General features: G+C 47.6%; 2 protein-coding genes across 3 annotated transcripts; one reads left to right on the top strand and one right to left on the bottom strand.

Moving 5' to 3' along the window:
- Positions 1 to 1,334: 1,334 nt before the first annotated feature.
- On the bottom strand, positions 1,335 to 16,290 carry HDAC3 (histone deacetylase 3). Its single transcript, XM_036241006.1, has 15 exons — positions 16,193 to 16,290; positions 16,005 to 16,087; positions 14,540 to 14,682; positions 8,927 to 9,008; positions 8,752 to 8,808; positions 8,576 to 8,631; positions 8,084 to 8,217; positions 7,481 to 7,561; positions 7,043 to 7,116; positions 6,821 to 6,885; positions 5,523 to 5,612; positions 5,338 to 5,396; positions 5,001 to 5,080; positions 4,539 to 4,696; positions 1,335 to 1,981 (listed from the first exon to the last, which is right to left on the bottom strand). The coding sequence occupies exons 1-15, from the start codon at positions 16,245 to 16,247 to the stop codon at positions 1,912 to 1,914; spliced, it is 1,287 nt and encodes a 428-aa protein (XP_036096899.1). The 5' UTR covers positions 16,248 to 16,290; the 3' UTR covers positions 1,335 to 1,911.
- Positions 16,291 to 16,444: 154 nt separating this feature from the next.
- On the top strand, positions 16,445 to 20,239 carry RELL2 (RELT like 2). Of its 2 annotated transcripts, XM_036240425.1 has the most exons (8): positions 16,445 to 17,253; positions 17,638 to 17,877; positions 18,283 to 18,348; positions 18,425 to 18,491; positions 18,931 to 19,116; positions 19,389 to 19,764; positions 19,888 to 19,921; positions 20,173 to 20,239. In XM_036240425.1, exons 2-7 carry the CDS (start codon positions 17,694 to 17,696, stop codon positions 19,918 to 19,920), a joined length of 912 nt encoding a protein of 303 aa, XP_036096318.1. In that variant the 5' UTR covers positions 16,445 to 17,253; positions 17,638 to 17,693; the 3' UTR covers position 19,921; positions 20,173 to 20,239. The 2 variants fall into 2 exon arrangements, with proteins under 2 accessions (XP_036096318.1, XP_036096319.1); XM_036240426.1 differs by lacking the exon at positions 20,173 to 20,239 and having other exon boundaries at positions 19,389 to 19,967.
- Positions 20,240 to 20,499: the final 260 nt, after the last annotated feature.

The following is a 20,499-nucleotide window of genomic DNA, read 5'->3' as shown; positions in this document are numbered from 1 at the left end:
TATGTGTATTTTTTTCACTGAATCCTCACAATGCCATGCTACAGATTCCACTAGTCTCACCAGTTAACAGACAGGAAATTGGGACTTTGAGAATTGAAGTGATTTGCCCAAGGACACATAATAGATAGAAATTAAAACCCAGGTTAGTCTGACTACCAAGCCCTATGTTTAACCAGGATTCCCTACTGACATGAACCAAACCTGAGTGAAAAGAACAGGTGTTCTCCAAGAGTATGTTATTTGCTCTGCTACTTTGATTTCTCCCTCAGTAATTTCATTCATTCTCTCAACAATAGTTTCTTGAGTGAAAAGTATGTAGTACCCAGTGGGTCCTCGAAGTATGGACTGAATTATCTTGCCCACAGCTGCAAAAGATTTCAAATGTATGTTCCTGGAGGGCAGATTCAGTGACTCACTCACTCTGTAGCCCCCAGTGCTCAGTCTAGGGCAATGATTCTCAACCTTCCTAATGCCGCAACCCTTTAATACAGTTCCTTATGTTTTGGTGACCCCCAACCATAAAATTATTTTTGTTGCTACTTTGTAACTGTAATTTTGCTACTGTTATGAATCGCCATCAGAAATATGTGTTTTCTGATGGTCTTAGGCGACCCCTGTGAAAGGGTCATTTGACCCCCAAAGGGGGTCACGACCCACAGGTTGAGAACTACTGGTCTAGGGCCTGATAAGATTACAAGGACTTTGCCAAATTGGCTGGCTCCTAAATCTGACTCTTGTGTTCCACTTTCTAATTGCTTGGTGAAAATTTGCACAGAGCTGTCCAGCCCACACTTCCAACTCAATTTGTGCAAACCAGTTCAGAAGCTATTTTCTAAGCTAGAGATGAAAAACAGACAGAATCAAAGAATGGAAGAGTGACCGATCTAGTACTCTTCTTTCTTGTACCACTGTCTACACCTGTATTTATCTCATTCCTTACTGGGAGTTTACTTGTAACCTCCTTTAGGGAAGGGTCTATGTTTGTGACTACTAGCATCGTTCTTCACATAGACAGTTAAGATGAGAAACTATGTTTTCTCAGTGCATCTTCACCAACTAGCACCACCATTCCGAACACCCAGGTTCAAAAAACACAAGTCCTCTTCTACTTTCTCTCTTAAGCTAGTAATCTGCCCAGGTCTGTCTAACTCTTAACCAGAATGTTCTATTAACTCCCTATATATGAGCAAGATAATCCATGTAGAATACATACACAGGGCCTAACATAAGCTAAGTGCTGAGTGAATGTCAACTACAATGTTACATACATCATCACCCCCCTTTCCTCTCCCTTCACACATAGGTAGCTAACAAGAAGATTTCCCAGAAAGGCAAAAGGTACAAAAAATACCAACTTGGTTTATTGGATAAAAACAGTGGTAAAATGGACATAAAGCCAAAAGTTAGAACAGGACATTTTCACATCCTACTCCAATACTTCCCATCATCTGGGGTTAAGGTGTTAGGCAGCCAAAGGCCCCTAAAATCCCTCACTCTTCACCTGCACTGGAAGCAAGGCTTATAGTAGGAGAACCCAGGGAAGGAGAAAGCCAAAGGCAACCTCAGTCCTGATTACTCCTTCATCCCTAAAAGTCTCTAGGTTGGAGGAAAGCAGAGAAGGAATAAGGGGACCAGAGGAACTGGGACTGGCATCTAGGGCCCACTGCCCAAGATGTTCTAGAGATAGCTATTCTTGTCCCCATCCAATCCCAAATAGGCACCATTGTCAGGCCTTGGGAGGAAGAAGAAAAAGGATAGTTGGTTTAAGAACCAGATGTGGTCTCCAAACAGTCCCCCAGCATTGGTAAAACCAGTGAAGGTGATCAGTCCAGAGCTAGGGGACCACTTTTCCTCCCATCCAATCAAGAGGTAAAATGGAATTCCGTGGGGGCACAGCAAGCCCAGCTGCTCTTAAATCTCCACGTCACTTTCCTTGTCGTTGTCGTGGTCTCCATCATAGAATTCATTGGGTGCCTCCGGCCTGCAAAGCAAGGGAAGAGAGGTGAGGGCCCCACTCTCCAAGTTCCAATATTTTCCCACATAAGCACCTTCTCTGGAGCCACTTCCCAAGCCCCTTTGTCAGGGAACCACTCTTCCCCTTCTGTTGGTAGAGACTGATCACCAGTCATTCCTCCATTCATGTAATCAGTAAACATGTATTGACTACTCTATGCCAAACACTGTCATGAGCCTTAGCAATACAGCAGAGAAGCCAGACAAAATTTCTGACAGTCCTCAAAAACTTACCTAATAAATGAGACTGACAATAATTAAGAAAGTAAATAAATAAATACGGTAATTTCAGATGATGGAGAGTACCATGAATAAAATGAAATAATGGGAGATATGACCAAGAGTATGAAGGAAAAGGATACAATTTCAGACAGGATTATTAGGGAAGCTGTTCTAAGAAAGTTAAGACCTGAAGTCTGACAAAGAACTGGCCAGCAAAAGATCTGAGGGAAAGGACGTGAAAGTGACACAGACTCAGTAAGTATTCAATACTGGTTTACTTTTGGAAAATTATTCTCTAGGAGAATATGAATAACTGATAACTGGGGAACTAAGTCAGGAAAAGCCTCTTTGCCTGGTAAGCAATGTCTCAAGTCACGTCAAAGTGCACAAGGGTTCGAGGTATGGAGTCAGAGACTCAGGTTTGAATGTTGGCTGTGATATTAAATGACCTGTGGAACCTTCAGAGAGTTATTTAACCTCTCTGAGCCTCAGAATCCTCCTCTGGCAATTTCAGGATAACAGCCACCTCTTAGGGTTATCTGATGGCAATAGAATGGTGACGTGATGATATGTACGTATTATTATAATGCACTTAGTATTGTGTCTGGTGCTTTGCAAACCCTCCAAAAAGTGGTAAGTCTTATTGTCACTATTATGCAAATAATATTCAAGCTGGAGACATAAGCATCAAAGAACAGGAACTCAGTGGGCAATGTGACAGTGAGGTAGGGCTTAGGACAGAAAGAGGCCCGAGGTTTCTGCTGGCTATTGAGAAAGGAGGATACAATGCAGAGAGTAGGCCAGATACCAGACTAGAACTATTGATGAAAAGGCTAGACTTTGTCAAAAGGAAGAACTTAAACACAGGTTTTTACCTTTTTTAAGACAAAGAAAATCAATTTCCAGAATTTAAGCCTCAGAGACCTGGAGAAGTTGAGAAGGAGATGATAGGTCAAAAAGGAATTTCTGAGGCCTAAGATTCAGATACCTCCTCAGCCAAGAGTGGAAATAAGGGGGTATTCATGGAGGAGGAAGGCTGGAATAGTCCCAAAGGTCTGAGCAGTAAGGCCCAGGTCCAGAGGAAGGATCTGGAAGCTTGAACTCTAAGAGAAGCAGATTGTGGAAGGGACTTAGAGCAGAGCCAGCTCAAACCTCTAACACTGCGTGGGAGCAGGACCAGATGTCCTGCAAGTGTCCAGCTGTGGTTATCCTTCAGTCACATAAGGAAATCTGTTCTTCATTAAGCGCATCTGTTTCTGCACTTCTGGATTCTATTGTCTTTCCCCTTCACTTTTCAGAAAAGCCTACTTTGAGATTAAAAATAAATTCTACCCTAGTCTTTTTTCCCTAATTCATTGCATCTGTAAATACTATAGTATCTATCTCAGAAAAATAATGACTTTGTGAAAAACTACAATACAATCATCATACGTGCAAAAATTAACAGAGGAAAGAAATCAAAGAGTCTTAGAGAGCAGTATATGGGCAGTGACCTGTCCAGCTCAGAACCTGGAAGGAAGATGCTGGCAAGAATATAAACTGTTACAGACTCTTTGGAAGGCAATTTGGCAGCAAATATTTAAAAATTTAGCACACACAGCCTTTGACCTAGCAGCAATAATTCTAGGACTCTAATCTACTGAAACAAGCATGCAAAGATGTACATGTAAGAGAGTCCATTGCCACATGCTTTGTCATAATGAAAAAATGGGAAATATACAAATGTCCCTCAACAGTACTTGGTTAAATGAGGCTACATCCACACAATGGATTATAGAGCTGATAAAATAATGAAGCAGATCTATATATACCGCCATGGGAAGACACACATTGCTTTGTAAAAAAAAGAAAAAGAAAAAAGCAGTTGTAAGAGTTGCAAATTGTAGAGCAACCCGTATAGAATGATCTGACTTGGATTAAAAAAAAGAAAAAAAAACTGTACAAACTCTGAGAATGAGTGTTATGTGTGTTTTTGTTTATCTGTGCATACTGAACAGTACACCTGTAATCTATAGGAAAAAAATCTATCTGAAAAGTGGTTACTTTGTAGAATGGGTCTGGGATTGTGTAAATGCAAACTTAACGTATTTTGGTGCTATTTAAAATTTTTACAATAAATATAAGTTACTTATGTCATTAAAAACAGGGCAAAAAAAGAGTGGGAAATGGCAGCACACCAAAGAGGAGGCATACTAAAGGAGATAAGCTAGGGACAATTAAGCTAATGCCTCAGTTTACTTTTCCCTTCTTCACCTCCCTGACATCCCTACTAGAATCCCCACTCCCTAGTCCCTGCCCCAGACCTGCTGTAGTTCTCCTCAGGACCCCTCTCCTCTGCATCAGCCTCATCAGTCCTGTCATAGGTCAGGAGGTCTGCAGGCACGTCATGAATTTGGACACTAGGTGCATGGTTCAGCATCTTCAGGTTTTCAAAGATTGTCTGGCGGATCTGGTCCAGATACTGGTTGGGGATAAGGAATTGAGAGTGAGCCAGCCCCTAGTGATTCAGGGAATCCACCCTTCTAGCTGCCTTTCACCTCTACCGTCCTAGTTTTAATCCGATTTTGAATCCTAATTTGAATCCCCCAACTGATGAATGTCCCTCTTCCCACGCGATTGCCTCTACTTTAACCTGGGCTGCCACCTAGCTAACAACAGTGAGAGTGATGGCTGAGAACTTTCTTCTCTGGTTTCTCCGATTTCCCACATCCTAGACCTCTCCTGGGCTCCCCCACCCTTGTGCTCAGCTCCTCTGAACTACTGACCTGGCGCGAGTTCTGATTCTCGATGCGAGTGCTGACATCTGGATGAAGCGTGAAGTCTGGGGCAAAGTACTCAAAGTATTCTTAGGAGGGAAAAGAAGATTTGAAGGAGAGGATATGGCTCAGACAGACAGGTAGGACTCAAGACTTCCCAATCTCTTTCCTTCCCATCCAAAATACCTACATTATAGTTGCCTAATCTTTTCACTGCTCTGATCTCAGGGGTTTAGTCTGCAGAGCTCTGAGAATGTCAATTTCCTCTCTGCCTTCAAATCAAGGCCATTGTGGGGTCTTGTGAGATGGGTTTTCTGGTGTCGGAGTATCATGGGGTTGTCCTTACCACTATAGGGAAGCTCCTCACTAATGGCCTCTTCTACCAGCAGCGATGTCTCATACGTCCTGAAACCAACCAGCAGAAGGGGGCAGGCTGAGCAAGTGGCCTCGAGGGCCCACCTGGCCATCTCTCAGGGAGCCCTTAGCTCACACTGGACAAAGGGGAGGAGGAAAATCAGGGAGCGTACTTACCAGCAGCGGGCAACATTTCGGACAGTATAGCCACCACCACCTAGCACCAGTAGAGGAATATTGAAGCTCTTGACATATTCGACACACTCCCTGTTAAAAAAAAAAACAAGGGAATGGGTAAAGTAGTTATGAAAAGCCAAAGTACACACCTCTCAGTACTGCCTGGAAAGGAGCACAAGGAAACTCAAAAGGTTTGTATTTTGACCTAGGCAGTGAAATTCATTGCGTTCTATCCTTGAGTTATGTGTACTTTATTATGTTGCTGTTGTGTCTCAATAGAAATTTTAAAATAAAGTGCACTCCTGCTCTACACCCATCCTGGCACCCTACCTGTTAATCAACTATTCTCATCCATGTATCAGCAAGTGCAATCAGTTCTAAAACCAAAATATAACTCACATCATCTACTTCTCTCCAGCCATCTCTCCTTCACCTCAGCCCGGGCCCCATATCTCCTGCCTATACACCACCAGCAGTTTCCTAACTGGTCTTCCCACTGCTGCCCCTGTTCCCCCAACCCAAACCTATCTCCAAGCAGCAATCAGAGCAGTCACTTTAAAACATGAGTTGAATCACGGCACTCCCCTGCTTTATATCTGTCCACGGTGTCCCGTCATATTTGAAATATAACCTAGACTCCTTACCAGGGTCTAAAGGCTCTGTGCAGCCTCACCACTGTCAACTTCTCAGATCTCACCTCAAACCACTGCCGGCTTGCTCCGTGTTCCCGCCTCTCTGGTTTTACTTCATCTCCTCTGCACACCAGCTTTTCCCTGCCTCAGAGCCTCTGTGTGGGCCCTGCCCACCACTTGGGACAGAGTTTTCTCTGCTCTTCTTATGGCTCCCTCCTTTCAGCTTCCAGGTTCTCAGCCCAAATTTCAACTCCTCAGAAAATCCTTTCCAAATAGTGCTATCTGAAGTAGGTCCCCACTGTTATTCTGTTATCTCAGCTTCCTATCCTTTCCCTTCATAAGATTTATAACAATATACTTGGTTTGCTTATTCATGTATTGTCTGTTCCCCACACTAAACTGTGAAGTCCATGGGAGTTTCCACATTCCATCCCCATCTCCTTGTATAATGCCTGGAACATAATAGGTGCTTAATAAAAATCTACTGTGAATAAATGACCAGCTAGGAGAGCCTGTTCAAGGTGACCTTTCTGGTTCAAGTACAATTTGTAGCTATTTTTGATTCCCAAGAAGAGGTGAGACTTATTCCCCAACTACCCCCTCTCCCTGTACTGAGGTCCAAGGCCACCTGAAAACCTGGGGAACTCAAAGGAGGGCAAGTCTCACCCATGTCCTCGAATGCTGAGGTTGAAGCAGCCCAATCGATCACAGCCCAGAGAGTCAGCTCCACACTGCATAAAGCAAAAGTCCAGGCAGCTGCGGTGAGATACCTGATCAGAATGCCCCATATGTCCTTCCCTTCCCCATCAACCTGGAGGCTCTCCTCTTCCCTGCTCTCTTCCCCCAAGTACAGGCAAAGCCCCCCTGATCAGGCACTGGCACCATTACCTGGAGAACAATGCATGTGGGTTGGTAGAAGTCCACCACCTGGTTGATAACTGGCTGGAAAAGGTGCTTGTAACCTGGGAGAGGGCCAAAGATGGGTACCTGGCACCCCAAGGGGATGGGGAGACAGGGAACAAAAGGGAAAAGGGGGTTGAGAGAGCATATAGCCCAGGAAAGGACAACCCAAGGAACCAAACCACTGGTTCTGAACTTCTGGAGGGGGTCCCAGACCCCTTGGAGTGACAGATGACCTTTTTTCCAGAAAAATGCACATACACATAATGTGTTGCATACAGTTTCCAGGGGGCATTCATGGTCCCTCTGATAGCCATTCATCCTTAAGGACACCTGGCCCAATAGTAGACAATACCAGGCAGAAGAGGTTAATTCAAAGAGAGAAAGAAGGAGCCCAGGGAGCAGGGAGAAGACTTCAGTACTTACTCTGGTCATCAATGCCATCCCGCAGAGGCACATTGAGACAGTAGTAGCGGCCACTCTCTGCTCCAACTTCATACATGTCACCTACAGGGAAGTGGGAGGTGGGGGATGGCAGCCATGCAAAGGAGGCATCTACAACACAACTGTTTCACCCCCAACCAACACTGAGGGCCTCTCACTCCGTCAACATACCTGCACCACACACTCCCTAAAGCCACGTCGCCTGCAGCTTGCATTCATTTAACAAATACTTTCTGAGGGCCTACTAGGAGCCAAGCTATGTACTAGGCACAAGGGGTACAGCAATAAAGAGAACTAATGAAATGAAGGAAATCCCAGTAAGCTTATATTTTTGGAGGTGAGCATAACAAGGGGAAGACAGGAAACAAAACGCCACAAGAAACACAAATAGCAGCAAGTGCTCTGTGAGAAACAAGCAGAGCGATGTGAGAGAGTAGTGGGGAAGGAGGTGAATACTTTAACGGGGTGGTTAGGAAAGGCTTCTCTGAGGAGGGGCATCTGAGCTGAGACCTGAAGGCTGAGAAGGAGGTGGTCACGGTACAGAGCTGAGGGGTGCGAAGGGGATGGACATTTCTATTCCCATACCTGTGCCAGGGAAGAAGTAGTTTCCGTATTTGTGGAAGGACACTGTCATGACCCGGTCAGTGAGGTAGAAGGCTTCCTGAACCCCGTCACCATGATGGATATCAATATCAATGTAGAGCACCCGAGGGTGGTACCTGGGGTGAGGGCAAAGCCAGGGTCTGAGGCACAGGTGAACCCCAGGAAGAAAACCCCCCAGCCTCTCTTCCCAAACACAAGGTCTGGGATTATGAAGAGTCTGCTTCCTCCCAATTCCACCAAAGTCACCTGAAAACTATACCACCAGTTCCCTAAGGGCAACCCTGGGGCTCCAGCCTGGATGCAGGGTCAGGAGAGGGATGTGCAGAGAAGGTTGAAATGTGAGCAGACAACAGGAAATGAAGAACTTGGGAGACGCTACTATGGGGGTGGAGGTCTGGGTCAGGGCCAGGGTAGTCTGAGATCTCCTCAGCTAAGAGTCTCATTCAGTCCCTCCATCTCCTCCCGGCTACTTACTTGAGCAGCTCCAGGATGCCAATCACAATGTCATTGACATAGCAGAAGCCAGAGGCCTATGGCAAGACAGTGGTCTTATAAAGAAAGGAACAAGTCATCCACCCAGCTATCCCCTACTGCCATCCTGAACACCAACCCTAAGATAGCCATTGTCTCCCCATCAACTCCTCACTTACCTCAAACTTCTTGGCATGGTGCAGCCCACCAGCCCAGTTAATGGCAATATCGCAGATCTAAAAAACAAACACCCAAATCACAGTCCTCCTCCTGCCCACCCCAAAGCTGAGAGCTCATGGTCAGGGTCAAGGCCTTGAGTCCAGTGAGGGGGAAGGGACTCAGGGCTGTGGTCACCTTGTTGTTCAGCTGGGTTGCTCCTTGCAGAGATGCACCTGTGTACCGGGAACAGAACTCAAAGAGCCCGGGAAACACTGGGCTGCAGGGAAGAGAAGCAAGTTGAAGCCCCATTTACCTCTGTAAGGGCCTTCCTATACCTCTCTCCCTACCTAAACCCCTCCAGTCTCCACTCTTCAATAACCTGACCTCCCCCTCCTGCACACTCAAGTTATCTGCAAATTTATTCAACAAATATTTTGAGCCAAGCCATGTACAAGCCCTGTGCAAAGCACTGATGGGAAGTAAAGAAGCATTTAACCCTATCAGGAAGTTTGTACCCTATTTGGAGAGAGAAACAGGCAGCTACAAGGTACTTCAGTGAACACACAAAAAGGAAATAAGTTGAAAAAGAACACGAGCTCTATTTTTCTTAAAAGATTCTTCTGTGTGTATCACATTTTATTTTATTTTTAAAATTTCTTTTTCTTTACTGATTTTAAGAGAGAGGAAAGGAGGAGAGAGATAGAAACATTGATGAGAGAGAACATCAACTGGCCGCCTCCTGCATGCTCCCCACTGGGGATCGGGCCCACAACCTGGGCATGTGCCCTGACCAGGAATCGAACAGGCAACCTCTTGGTGCATGGGTCAATGTTCCATCACTGAGCCACACTGGCCGGGCTGTGTATATCACATTTTAATAATGTTCAATAATGTTCTTTATAGCTACACATTTTTTTAGACTTTTTTTTCCTTTATTGATTTTAGGGAGAGAGGAAAAGAGAGGGAGAGAGAGAGAGATAGAAACATCGATAAGAGAGAACATCAATTGGCCGCCTCCTGCAAGCCCCCCACTGGGGATTTGGCCCACAACCTGGGCATATGCCCTGACTGGGAATCAAACTGGTGACCTGTTGGTGCTAGGGTCGATGCTCAACCACTGAGCCACACCGGCTGGGCATATAGCTACACTTTTTTTTTTATCCTCACCAGAGGTCATTTTTTTCATTTTTTGTTCAGATAGAGTGGGAGGGAGAAAGAAGAAGAGAGAGAGAGAGAGAGAGAAACACTGACGTGAAAGGCAGACATCGAGTGGCTGCCTCCCACACAACCCCAACTGGAGCTGGGGACAAACTGCAACCGAGGTATGTGACCTTAGCAGGAACTGAACCCAGGTCTCTCTGGAACGCAGGCTGACGCTCTAATTGCTGAGCCAAACTGGCCAGGGCATCCATCTTTATAAAGAATTCTTTATTCTTTTTTTTTTTATAAAAAAGAGGCTTGAAACCAGACACAAAAGGTTACATACTATATAGCTCCATTTATTTTTTATTTTATTATTTTTTTAATCCTCATCCGAGGACATTTTTCCATTTTTTGTACAGAGTGGGAGGGAGAGAGAGGAAGAGAGAGAGAGGGAAACATCGATGTGAAAGGGACACATCGAGTGGCCGCCACCCGCACGACACCCGCACGACCAACCAGGGCCAGGGACAAACTGCAACCAAGGTACATGCCCTTAGCGGAAACCGAACCCGGGTCTCTCTGGACCGCAGGCGGATGCTCTAACCGCTGAGCCAAACCGGCCAGGGCTATATAGCTCCATTTAAATGACACTTTGGAAAAGGCAAAATATCGGGACAGACTTCAGATCAGTAGTTGCCTAGAGCTAAGGTGAAGGGAAAGGGTTGACTCCAAAAGTGCATGAGGGACTTTTGCTGGATAATTGACTTTCTGTCAAAACTCTCAAAAATGTATATCTAAAAAAGGTGAATTTCACTGTATACAAATTATAGCTTCATAAACCTGACCTTCAGAAAAGAAAATGCTTTAAAAAATCCCTCATTTTAGGTCTCCAAGAAAATAGTGGAGCTGACATATTTGACTATGTGCAAAAAAAATTGCAGGCAGTTTTATAGTTTCTCAAAGAGTTTGGGAAGGATTCGTGATTGACACCTAGACAAGTAAGCAAGTAAATAAACAATGCAATTATCAGTCCAGGAAAAACAAAAAGTTGTACAAGAAAAAGATTAAATCATAGTATACTATTTAGCTCAACGGTAAATGAATTTTTCAAAGTTAAAAAATATAAACATAAAATATTCATTTAATAAAAACTGTTAAATAACTATATTGTGAAGCTGGAAGGGGAGGGGAAGCCAGGGTGATGGTATAAGAAGACTAACTGCTCATCTCCAATACTAAGAGTTTAATAGACAACTGCTAAATGAAGAGAGCAATAAGGGTATGTTACAAGCCGGGCCGGTGTGGCTCAGTGGTTGAGTGTCAACCCATGCACCAAGAGGTCGCTGGTTTGATTTCTGGTCAGGGCACATGCCCAAGTTGTGGGCCCAATCCCCAGTGGGTAGCCCATCAACTGCCTCTCTCATTGATGTTTCTATCTCTTTCTCCCGCCTCCTTCCTCTTTCTCTAAAAATCAATAAAAAAACTTAAAGAAAAAAAAAAAAAAAGTATGTTATAAGAGGCAGTACAGTATGGTAGCATGGTTAACAGCCTAGATTCTGGAGCCAGACTACCTAGGTTCAAACCTTGACTCTTTACCACCTAATGATAGTAAGTTTAGGCAAGATGTTTAACCTTTCTGTGCTTAAGTGCCTTCACCTGTAAAAAGGAGACAGTCATAGACCCTGCTTCATAGAGGTGGTTGAGACTAAATTAGCCAATGGCTACAAAGCATTTAGAATAGTACCTGACAAACAGTAGGTACCTAAGTGTGTTACAGATTATTAGTAACAGTAGTAAATCAGTATTATTATTATTATATTTTCATTTATCTTCAGATAGAGCAGGAGGGAAAAAGTAGGGGGGGAGGGAGAATACCGGCCAGGGCAGTATTATTATTTTGAAATGCAAAGATAAATATTACAAGAAATAGTTAAAGGAGCTAAAAGTGGCTGCCACTGAGGAGAGGGATCTATAGGTGGAAGTGACAGTTCTGGAACTATTTTGGAGGGAGCTTTTTTTTGTTTTCATTAAAAGCCTTGTAGTAAAATTTGCCCTGGCCAGTTTGCTCAGCGGTTAGAGCGTAGGCCCGCAGACCAGAGTCCCAGGTTGGTTCCCGCTAAGGGTACATACCTCAGTTGCAGTTTGTCCCTAACCCCAGTTGGGGTCATGTCGATGGCAACCACTCATGTCTCTCTCACACCAATGTTTCTCTCTCTCTCTCTCTCTCTTCCTCCCTCTCTCCCTCCTGCTCTATCTGAAGATAAAATCCTCAGGTGAGGATAAAAAAAAAAAAGCCTTGTAGTAAAATTTAACTTTTTATATTAAATTACTTTGAAAACAGTCAGAAATTAATTAAAAGAAAAATTCCTGATTCTCATCTGAAACACAGATAAGCACAACTGTGGCTTAAGTTTGACAATATGACTGATACAGTGCAAAGGCCCAGTGGTAGTATTCCCTAACCCCACAAAGAGCTTTTGCAGGGCCCCAGCTGTGGCCTGAGGGCTGACTCTGCATTCACAGACCTATAAAGTGAACTCAGAAATAGCAGCAGCAGCAATAACAAAAAATCAAGAAACCCTCCAGGGCAGCATGTGACTGAACACCAAATGACAGTGCAGGACAGACCTCAGCGGCTGGTGTGGTCAAGAAAGGCTTTGTGGTGTGAAACTTCCTGGTGGTATGAAGGCTGGTAAGGCCTTGGAGAAGATGGCATTCCAGGAAGTGCTCAATGCCAGCCTGAGGAGTTGGTGTCTATTTCTCCAGCCCAGGCTATTTCTATTGATAGGATATTTTAGGGAAACAGATTAGTGTAGTATTTAAAAACCTGGTCTCTGGATCTGAATTCAGCTACCTCCACTGAACAGTTATGTGGCTCAGGCTAAGTTACCTAAATCTCCTCAAACTTCAGTATGCCCAACACCAGGAAAAGGACTGTTACATCTCAGGGTTAGTGTGAGAATAGTGGATATAGCAGCAACCCTCAGCACGGTAGAGTAAGCACTAAAAAATGGTAGCTGTTGCTCTATAGGATCAACAGCCTGGTCTCTTCAAGAATTAAATTCAAGGAAAATAAATGTTACAGATTAAAAGTCTTAAGAGACGGTCTGGCTGGTATGGCTCAGTGGATTGAGCATCATCCCATGGACTAAGAGGTCCCCGTTCAATTCCCAGTCAGGGCACATGCCCAGGGTTGTGGGCTCAGCTGATTGATGTTTCTCTCTCACATCAATGTTTTGCTCTCTCTCTCTAAAAAACTCAATGAAAGCATTAAAGAAAAAAAAAAGATAAGCCATTTGTTTATAAGTATTATAGCTGCATGCTAGATATATGTTATATGTATGGGGTTTACTGTACTATTCTTTCAGAAATGTTTGAAATTTTCCCTAATAAGTTTAAAAAATGTCCTGGCCAGTTTGGCTCAGTGGTTAGAGTGTCGGCCTGCGGTCCAGAGAGACCGGGGTTCAGTTCCCGCTAAGGGCACGTACCTCGGTTGCAGTTTGTCCCTGGCCCTGGTTGGTCATGTGGGTGGCAACCACTCGATGTGTCCCTTTCACATCAATGTCTCTCTCTCTCTCACTCTCTCTCTCCCCCCCCCACTCTATCTGAACAAAATATGGAAAAAAAATGTTCTCGGGTGAGGATAAAAAAAAAAGTTTAAAAAGAGCCTGGCTGGTATGGTTCAGTGGTATGGCTCAGCTGGTCAGAGTACATGCCCAGGTTGTGGGCCAAATTCCCAGTGGGGGGGCATGCAGGAGGTGGCCAATCAATGTTCTCTTTCATCGATGTTCTATCTGTCTCTCTCTCTCTCCCTTCCTCTCTCTAAAATCAATAAAGACAAAAAACAACAACACTTTTTTTAAGTTTACAAATAAATTAAGTAAACGGTAGTTGTTATGGTCACTATATTTTCATGGATGTATACTAGAATATAAGCAAGAATCATGGCTTATCTTTCTTGTTCACTCCCTTCCCACAGGGTCTAACTCTGAGTTTTCTTGGTATGGTACAAGCCCAATCATGTAAACCTAATCATATTTACTCACTCTCTTGCTTTTTAAAACACTTTGAAGACTTCCCTCTTTTCTAGAGGTAAAAACTCCAATTCATTAAAGGGCTGTCTACTTTTTAAAGGTCCTGCCTATCACTTCGGCCTCAATTCAGATCACTCTTCTCTTCATATTCTATGGTCCTCAAATGAGTCATACTCTATCCTACCACAGACCCTAGCACATGTCATTCCTACTGCCCATGACTTTCCTCCCCTCACCCTCTCTTTTCCTAACCATCTGTTACCTAATTAACTTATTTTTTCCTCAGATTACAGCTCAATCTTCATTAGTTCTTCTAAGAAGCTTCCACTGACCAGACTCCCAAAGCTGGGTAAATCTCCCTTATATACACTCCCATATGCAGTCATGTACCTCTCCTTCAGAGGACTTAGCACAACTACAATATTAAAATTTTGCTGTTATTGTTGATCAGTGCATCCCCAGCATTTGGCACAGGACCTGGCCTAGAGCAAATAACCAAGAAATATTTGTTGAATAAATCAATGAGTAAATAATGACTCACTGACTCATAATCTTCCCACTTACTGCCTGCAAGACCTTACTTAAGTGTTCTCCTTGAAATGCCTGGCATCAAAAGTCCTAGTCTTCTCACCAGTCATCTCCCACGTTGAAGGCATTAAGGCTCTTGGTGAAGCCTTGCATATTGGTGGGGCTGACTCTTTGCAGGAAATCAATGTAGTCCTCAGAGTGGAAGCGGCACATGTCATGCTGGGAGGCCTGGTATGGCTTGAAGACCTCAGAATGGAAACACAAGGTGAACCCAGGCAGGATCAGTCTCATTCATGGGGCTGAACCATCCACAATGAACCAGCCCTGGGGATTATCCAAAACCAGTCCCTTTACCCCAATCCTTGTTAGGCTATGAGGCAAAGGTCAGTGAAGAAGAGAGGCTCTGATAGCCAGGTGGTTATCAACTCCCTAAAGACCACTGGGCTTGCCTTTTCCTTCCCACCTCCAGCCCAGCCTTTCCTACCTTCTCAACCGTGAGCCCCAATCCACCTGCCCTGTTCCCAGGATCTCTGATTTTCTCCATACTCAATCCTCCCCTGGACTCTGATCCTGCCCTTTCTGTCTCTGAGTTCTTAATTTTGGAATCAAATAATATGGAATGTATGACAATCTTCTCATTAAAACTCACAATACTCAGGTGCTAAGCCAGAAATTTATTTTTTGAGGGGGTTCACACACTTCTTTAGAAATTAGGCAAGACCAAAAAGCCTTTCTCTCCCCGGAAAATGTACACAGGTACATACCAGCAAAAGATTTCAGAAATTCATGGATTCATGCACTCACATCACCTCAATCTTTTTTTATGACCCATTCACTTTCTGTGCCTTAGCAAAAGCAGTGGACAGTCATTCATACTATACTGTTAACTAGCTCCCCTTGCAATGCATGAGGGCTGAGCAGTAATGTTATAACCACTTAACACAGCTACAAATCCCAAGCTGGGGACAGACAGAATGCGTGTATCTGGGAGCCAAAGGGTTGGGTAGTGATTACCCATGTGGGGGTATTCTAGGTTGAAAAGGGAATACTCAGTACATCTCCTGCTCTCCTACACACACACACACACATTTACACATAGGGCTATGGTCCTCCCTGGAGCTCCAGCTCCTTGTTGGTGAGAAGGGTTCCAGAGGATAAGGGGTAGAAACTGAGGGTAAATCTCACATGCAGATATAGTAATCCAGCCCCCTCTCCATTCCCTGAGACCACAGCACTGCCCACATCCTAAGATGTTAGGGAGAAAAATACCTTCTGTCTTCAAACCAGCTCCACTACACCCTAACTCTAGGTCAAGTGTTAGTCAACCTGAAATCGTAGGGTGGCTGACCTAAGGTAAAAAAGCAACTCCCCTTAAGTCGATGGCTGCACTCACCAACATTCTGTATATGGGGGGGGGGGGGGGAGGTACTCCTGGTTCCTTCTATCCAGCCTCCCCCTACCCCCACTCTTGGGGTAGGTCTCACTTGGTGCATTCAGTGAGGCCTACCTAGCTCTAGGGCCTCAGCTCGCCCCCACCCTCAATCCCCAGTAGAGATAGTGAAACTCACGATCATCTTCTTATAGAGACCGTAGTGCAGAACCAGACTATGGGTCAGTGCCAAGCGGTGAGGCTTCATAGGGTGCCCAGCCCCTGGGGGGTAGAAGAGAATTCGTTAGTTTCCATCGCTGGAGTTGTAGCCTCAGCCTCGAAACCTTCTCGTCCCGAAACCCCTCGCGTACCACCTAGCTCCCTCACCGTAGTGGAAGTTGCCCACATCGGGGTCGTAGAAATAAGCCACGGTTTTGGCCATGGTGCCGGGACCAGGCCCCGCGCCTCACCCGCCCGCCCGGCTACCAGCCCCACCTCCCGTCGTACGTGCTGCGTAAGCACGCAGCCTGCCTCTGCGGAACCGGGAATCCAGGCCACGCCTCCCTAGACCACGCCCAGACCACGCCCTCTGCGGTTTGCGTTTCCCTGGCCTCGCTTTCAGATTCTTGGGCGTGAGCATCTGGGCTTGGACAGAGGACAGGTAGCAACGGTCCTAGGATGCGAGGGCCATTTCCTTCCGGGCGGGGGTTAAATCCTCGAGAAGCCGAGCCATCTCGTCCAGCCACCTGCCCCAAACGGGATTCAGGCCGTGGTCACTCTCTAGGAGGCTCGGGAGAATCGGCCACGCCATCCCGCTCGGGTACAGAAAGCCAGCTTCCCCCGGTCCACTGGGAAGACTCCTGGTTATCCACCCGGTCGGGGCATCAAAGGGCAGGAGCTGCGCCAGGCGTGCCGGATAGACTAGAGAACAGTGTTGTCTGACTGCCTATCCACCCCACCCGGACCCAGACTCGGCGCTGCACACTCCCCACCGGGGGGGGAGGGTGTGCAGAGCAGTCACGCGCGCACCACACTTGCGCTCACAAGCGCGCAAGGCCTTCGCTCTCTGCCCCGCACACCTGCGCCCCGCCGCCTGGTCCCGGGCCAGCGACTGGCGAAGGCATTTGGGAACCCAGAGTGGCTGCGGCGGCGCCCCCCATTTATTCCTTTCTCCCGGGCCAGAATTGTCGGGAACCTGCCGCCGCTCCCAACCAGCCTGCATCCCTCTCTATCCTTCCCTCCCCCCGCACCCCGCCCCGCCTGCCGCGGCACCGGTATCTGCAGTCGTAGCCCGGAGCCGGTGAGGTGGCGAAGGGGGAAGGGGAAGGAAGCAAGGTATGAGAGCCGGGAGGGCGTCGGGGGCCCTGAGCCGAACTAGGACACCCCTGGAGCCGGAGCCCGAGCAGGAGCCGGAGCCAAAACCAAACCATCGGTACCGGGTGGACCAGGTGCAGGATGGGAGGAACCGAAAGGGGGGAGGGTACTGGAGTACAGGCAGGTGAGGGGCTGCAGAGGCCTGGCTTAGGCCGGCGCGGAGGAGGTGCGGACGCTGACTCAGGCATGATTCTTGCGCTGGCCGCCTGAGAATTCCGTCCCATCTCGCTATGTAGTGTCCTTGGGAGGAAGGGAAGCGCAGGACAAACTGGTAAGGGGAACGCTGTGGGTGTCCAGGAGGCCGGACCAGGGAAGAGGGCTTGCGCAGCCGCGGTCTGGCATCCCTGGCCCCGACCAGCACCCCTGGCCCGGACAGCTCCCTGGTGGGTGGGGCCGGACCTCTGAGGCTTGCCTTTTCCAGATCTTGAGGACATTTCTATCCCTCCTCCCATCCCTAGCTGCAGCCCCCTAACCGCAGGAGGCGCCCTGGCCCGCGCTCGCCCCCCAGGGCCTCATGTCGGAACCACAGCCTGACCTGGAGCCACCCCAACATGGGCTGTACATGCTCTTCCTGCTTGTGCTGGTCTTCTTCCTCATGGGCCTGGTAGGCTTCATGATCTGCCACGTGCTCAAGAAGAAGGGCTACCGCTGCCGCACATCCAGGGGCTCGGAGCCTGATGACACCCAGCTCCAGCCCCGTGAGTGAGGAGCCTAGAACCTGGCTCAGTCACCTTTCTTCCTTACCCTTCTCCCCCACACCTTTTTCTGCTTTCCTGGACAACAGACCCAGGCCAAATCCCAACCAAGATTTCAGTAGACCTAGTGATGCTTTCTTGAGACAGCAAGTAGGGTGACACCACCCTGAAGGCAAGGCTAGAGAAGGCAGCATGGGTGGGTAGGGCCCACTGATGGTAATCTTGGGCTCTCACTGACTTTCTCATCTTTTCTGCCCTGACCCCTGAAATGCTAATGCCCAGCATGATGGCAAATAGGCACAAGGGTATGTCTTGAGCAGTAAGCCACAGAAGCCACCTGGTAATGTCCCCCAAAGCTGACTCATTTCCCAATTCCTTGCCAACCTCTTTCACACTTTCATCCTTCAGCTGAGGACGATGACATGAATGAGGACACAGTAGAGAGAATTGTTCGCTGCATCATCCAAAATGAAGGTGGGTGTAGGCCCCCCCCCCAACTTTATCTTGCCCTGACCTTCACCTCCACTGATTCTTTTCCTTCTTCCCTCAGCCAATGCTGAGGCCTTGAAGGAGATGCTGGGGGACAGTGAAGGAGAAGGGACAGTGCAACTGTCCAGGTGAGCTGGAAACAAGGGCCAGCATGACTTAGCTTGTCTTGGAGAGCACCCTCTCCTCCAGCACAATCCTCTCCCAGTCTCCTTGCATGTTTGGGGTGGGGGGAGGGCAAAGCTGGCTAACCTACAGGATGAAAGTTTTGCAGACATCTCAAGTCCTTCAAACCATACTTCTCATTTGGAAATCATCAAGCCTAACATTCACCCTTTGTGCCTCTCCTTTGAGTTAAGCATCTCCCTCTTTTTAGAAACCAGCCCTGGGAGGGAGAACACATGATCACTACCATCTTAATACTGAGTTTATTAGAGAAACACAGAAAAGAATGTTGGGACCTGAGGAAAGTGGGCATCTGGAGGTTTAAGGAGCACACTGAAAGAACAGAAACAGAACAGGAAGGGAAATGGAAATGTCACCCCTACTCCCTTCCTCCCTACTGTCCAGCGTGGATGCCACTTCCAGCCTGCAAGATGGAGCCCCCTCCCATCATCATACAGTGCACCTGGGCTCTGCAGCCCCTTGCATCCACTGCAGCCGCAACAAGAGGCCCCCACTTGTCCGCCAGGGACGCTCCAAGGAAGGAAAGAGCCGCCCCAGGCCTGGGGAGACCACCGTGTTCTCTGTGGGCAGGTGGGGACACAGTGCCCCAGGGCAAGGGAGGTTGAGGTGGGGGACCCAAGGATCAGGCCCCTGACTCCAAAGGTGGGCCCCAGCTCTTTTTTCCTGTACTGTGACCTACAGCAAGAGTCAGGTTACACAATGTGCCCCACAATCTGAGGAAGTATCCCCTGCCCTAGACCAGAGGGAAGTGACCATCAAACCCAAGATGTCCCAGGTTGGAGGGAAGGGCCAAGCAACCTCTCAGTTGTGATCCTAAGCCCCAGTGTTCCCTCCCCTCCCAGGTTCCGAGTGACACACATTGAGAAGCGCTATGGGCTGCATGAACATCATGATGGCTCCCCCACGGACAGGAGCTGGGGGTCTGGTGGGGGGCAGGACCCAGCAGGTAGTCAGGGGTCTGGGGGAGGGCAGTCCAGGATAGGGGTGTCAGCCATTGAGAGCCTGACCCCTGAGAGGCCACAGCCCCAGGCCGTCGCCAGCCCCCTAGTGCAGAATGGAAGACTCAAAGACAGCAGCCTAGTCCCTTGTGCACTTGAGGGGAACCCTGGAGCCTCTGCAGAGCTGATGCTGGGGACTGGAGGGAGGGGCCCAAGTCCAGGGATGACCAGTCAAGAAGCAAATGGACAGCCAAGCAAATCGGACACCTCAGATCACCAGGTATGAAGACATGCCCAGGGCTGCGGTGGGCTGAGCTCTTATTGCCCCCTACTCTGGGGATGGGGATGCAACTGATATAACCCACATCCTATTCTCCCATTGTTGACCCCTCCTCTCACTCAGGTGTCTCCAGCACGGGGAGCAAAGGGTGTGTAAGGTGAGTCTGCCTGGGCTCCAAATCAGATCATTCTCATCCTCCCACTCTCTGCTTACACTATTTAAGCCCATTGGTTGTCTCCCTGTACTCCCAGAGTAAACTGCAGGCTTAACCTTTGCTACATATTCTTTGGTTTGGTGGTGGGGAGAAAGCATGTGCTCCAGGGATAGGGGAAGTCCTGCAGACCCCAGGGAAAAGCTGGAATACAGCTTGACTGGGAGGCAACACTGTTACCCTTCCTCTCCTCCAAGCCTCCTTCTTTATTGCTGAAGAACTACCAGCTGACAGAGCCAGGGCATGGGTAGCCGTGAAGCCCCTCCTTTCCACTGGACAGCCCCCCAGCTGAGGGACCAGCCCTACTTCCACGTGGAATTGCACAGTCTCAGGCTGGGGAGACCTCGAGAGAAGCTCCCCATCCCCACCGCTGGCCCTCAGTTTCCCCCTTCCCCTCCCTGCCAACAGGCTGCCTGCCCAGCCTTCCCCATCACCTCACTCCATATGCTAGAGCAGCGGTTCTCAACCTGTGGGATGTGACCCCTTTGGGGGTCACACGACTATTTCACAGGGGTCGCCTAAGA

The sequence above is a fragment of the Molossus molossus genome, unplaced genomic scaffold (assembly GCF_014108415.1).
Source record: "Molossus molossus isolate mMolMol1 unplaced genomic scaffold, mMolMol1.p scaffold_m16_p_4, whole genome shotgun sequence".
Lineage (NCBI taxonomy): Eukaryota > Metazoa > Chordata > Mammalia > Chiroptera > Molossidae > Molossus > Molossus molossus.
The sequence above is the reverse complement of the archived record's forward strand: the minus strand, read 5'-3'. Positions and strand labels throughout refer to the sequence as shown.

Excerpts from the sequence above, each read along its gene's own strand:
- RELL2 (XM_036240425.1), top strand. The coding sequence starts at position 17,694 with ATGTCGGAACCACAGCCTGACCTGGAGCCACCCCAACATGGGCTGTAC. Across the intron at positions 18,349-18,424 it reads CTGCATCATCCAAAATGAAG|CCAATGCTGAGGCCTTGAAG; the intron begins GTGGGTGTAGGC and ends TTCTTCCCTCAG. Across the intron at positions 19,765-19,887 it reads CGGACACCTCAGATCACCAG|GTGTCTCCAGCACGGGGAGC; the intron begins GTATGAAGACAT and ends CCTCTCACTCAG.
- HDAC3 (XM_036241006.1), bottom strand. The coding sequence starts at position 16,247 with ATGGCCAAAACCGTGGCTTATTTCTACGACCCCGATGTGGGCAACTTC. Across the intron at positions 14,683-16,004 it reads GTCTCTATAAGAAGATGATC|GTCTTCAAGCCATACCAGGC; the intron begins GTGAGTTTCACT and ends TTCCATTCTGAG. Across the intron at positions 1,982-4,538 it reads CCTGAGGAGAACTACAGCAG|GCCGGAGGCACCCAATGAAT; the intron begins GTCTGGGGCAGG and ends CTTGCTTTGCAG.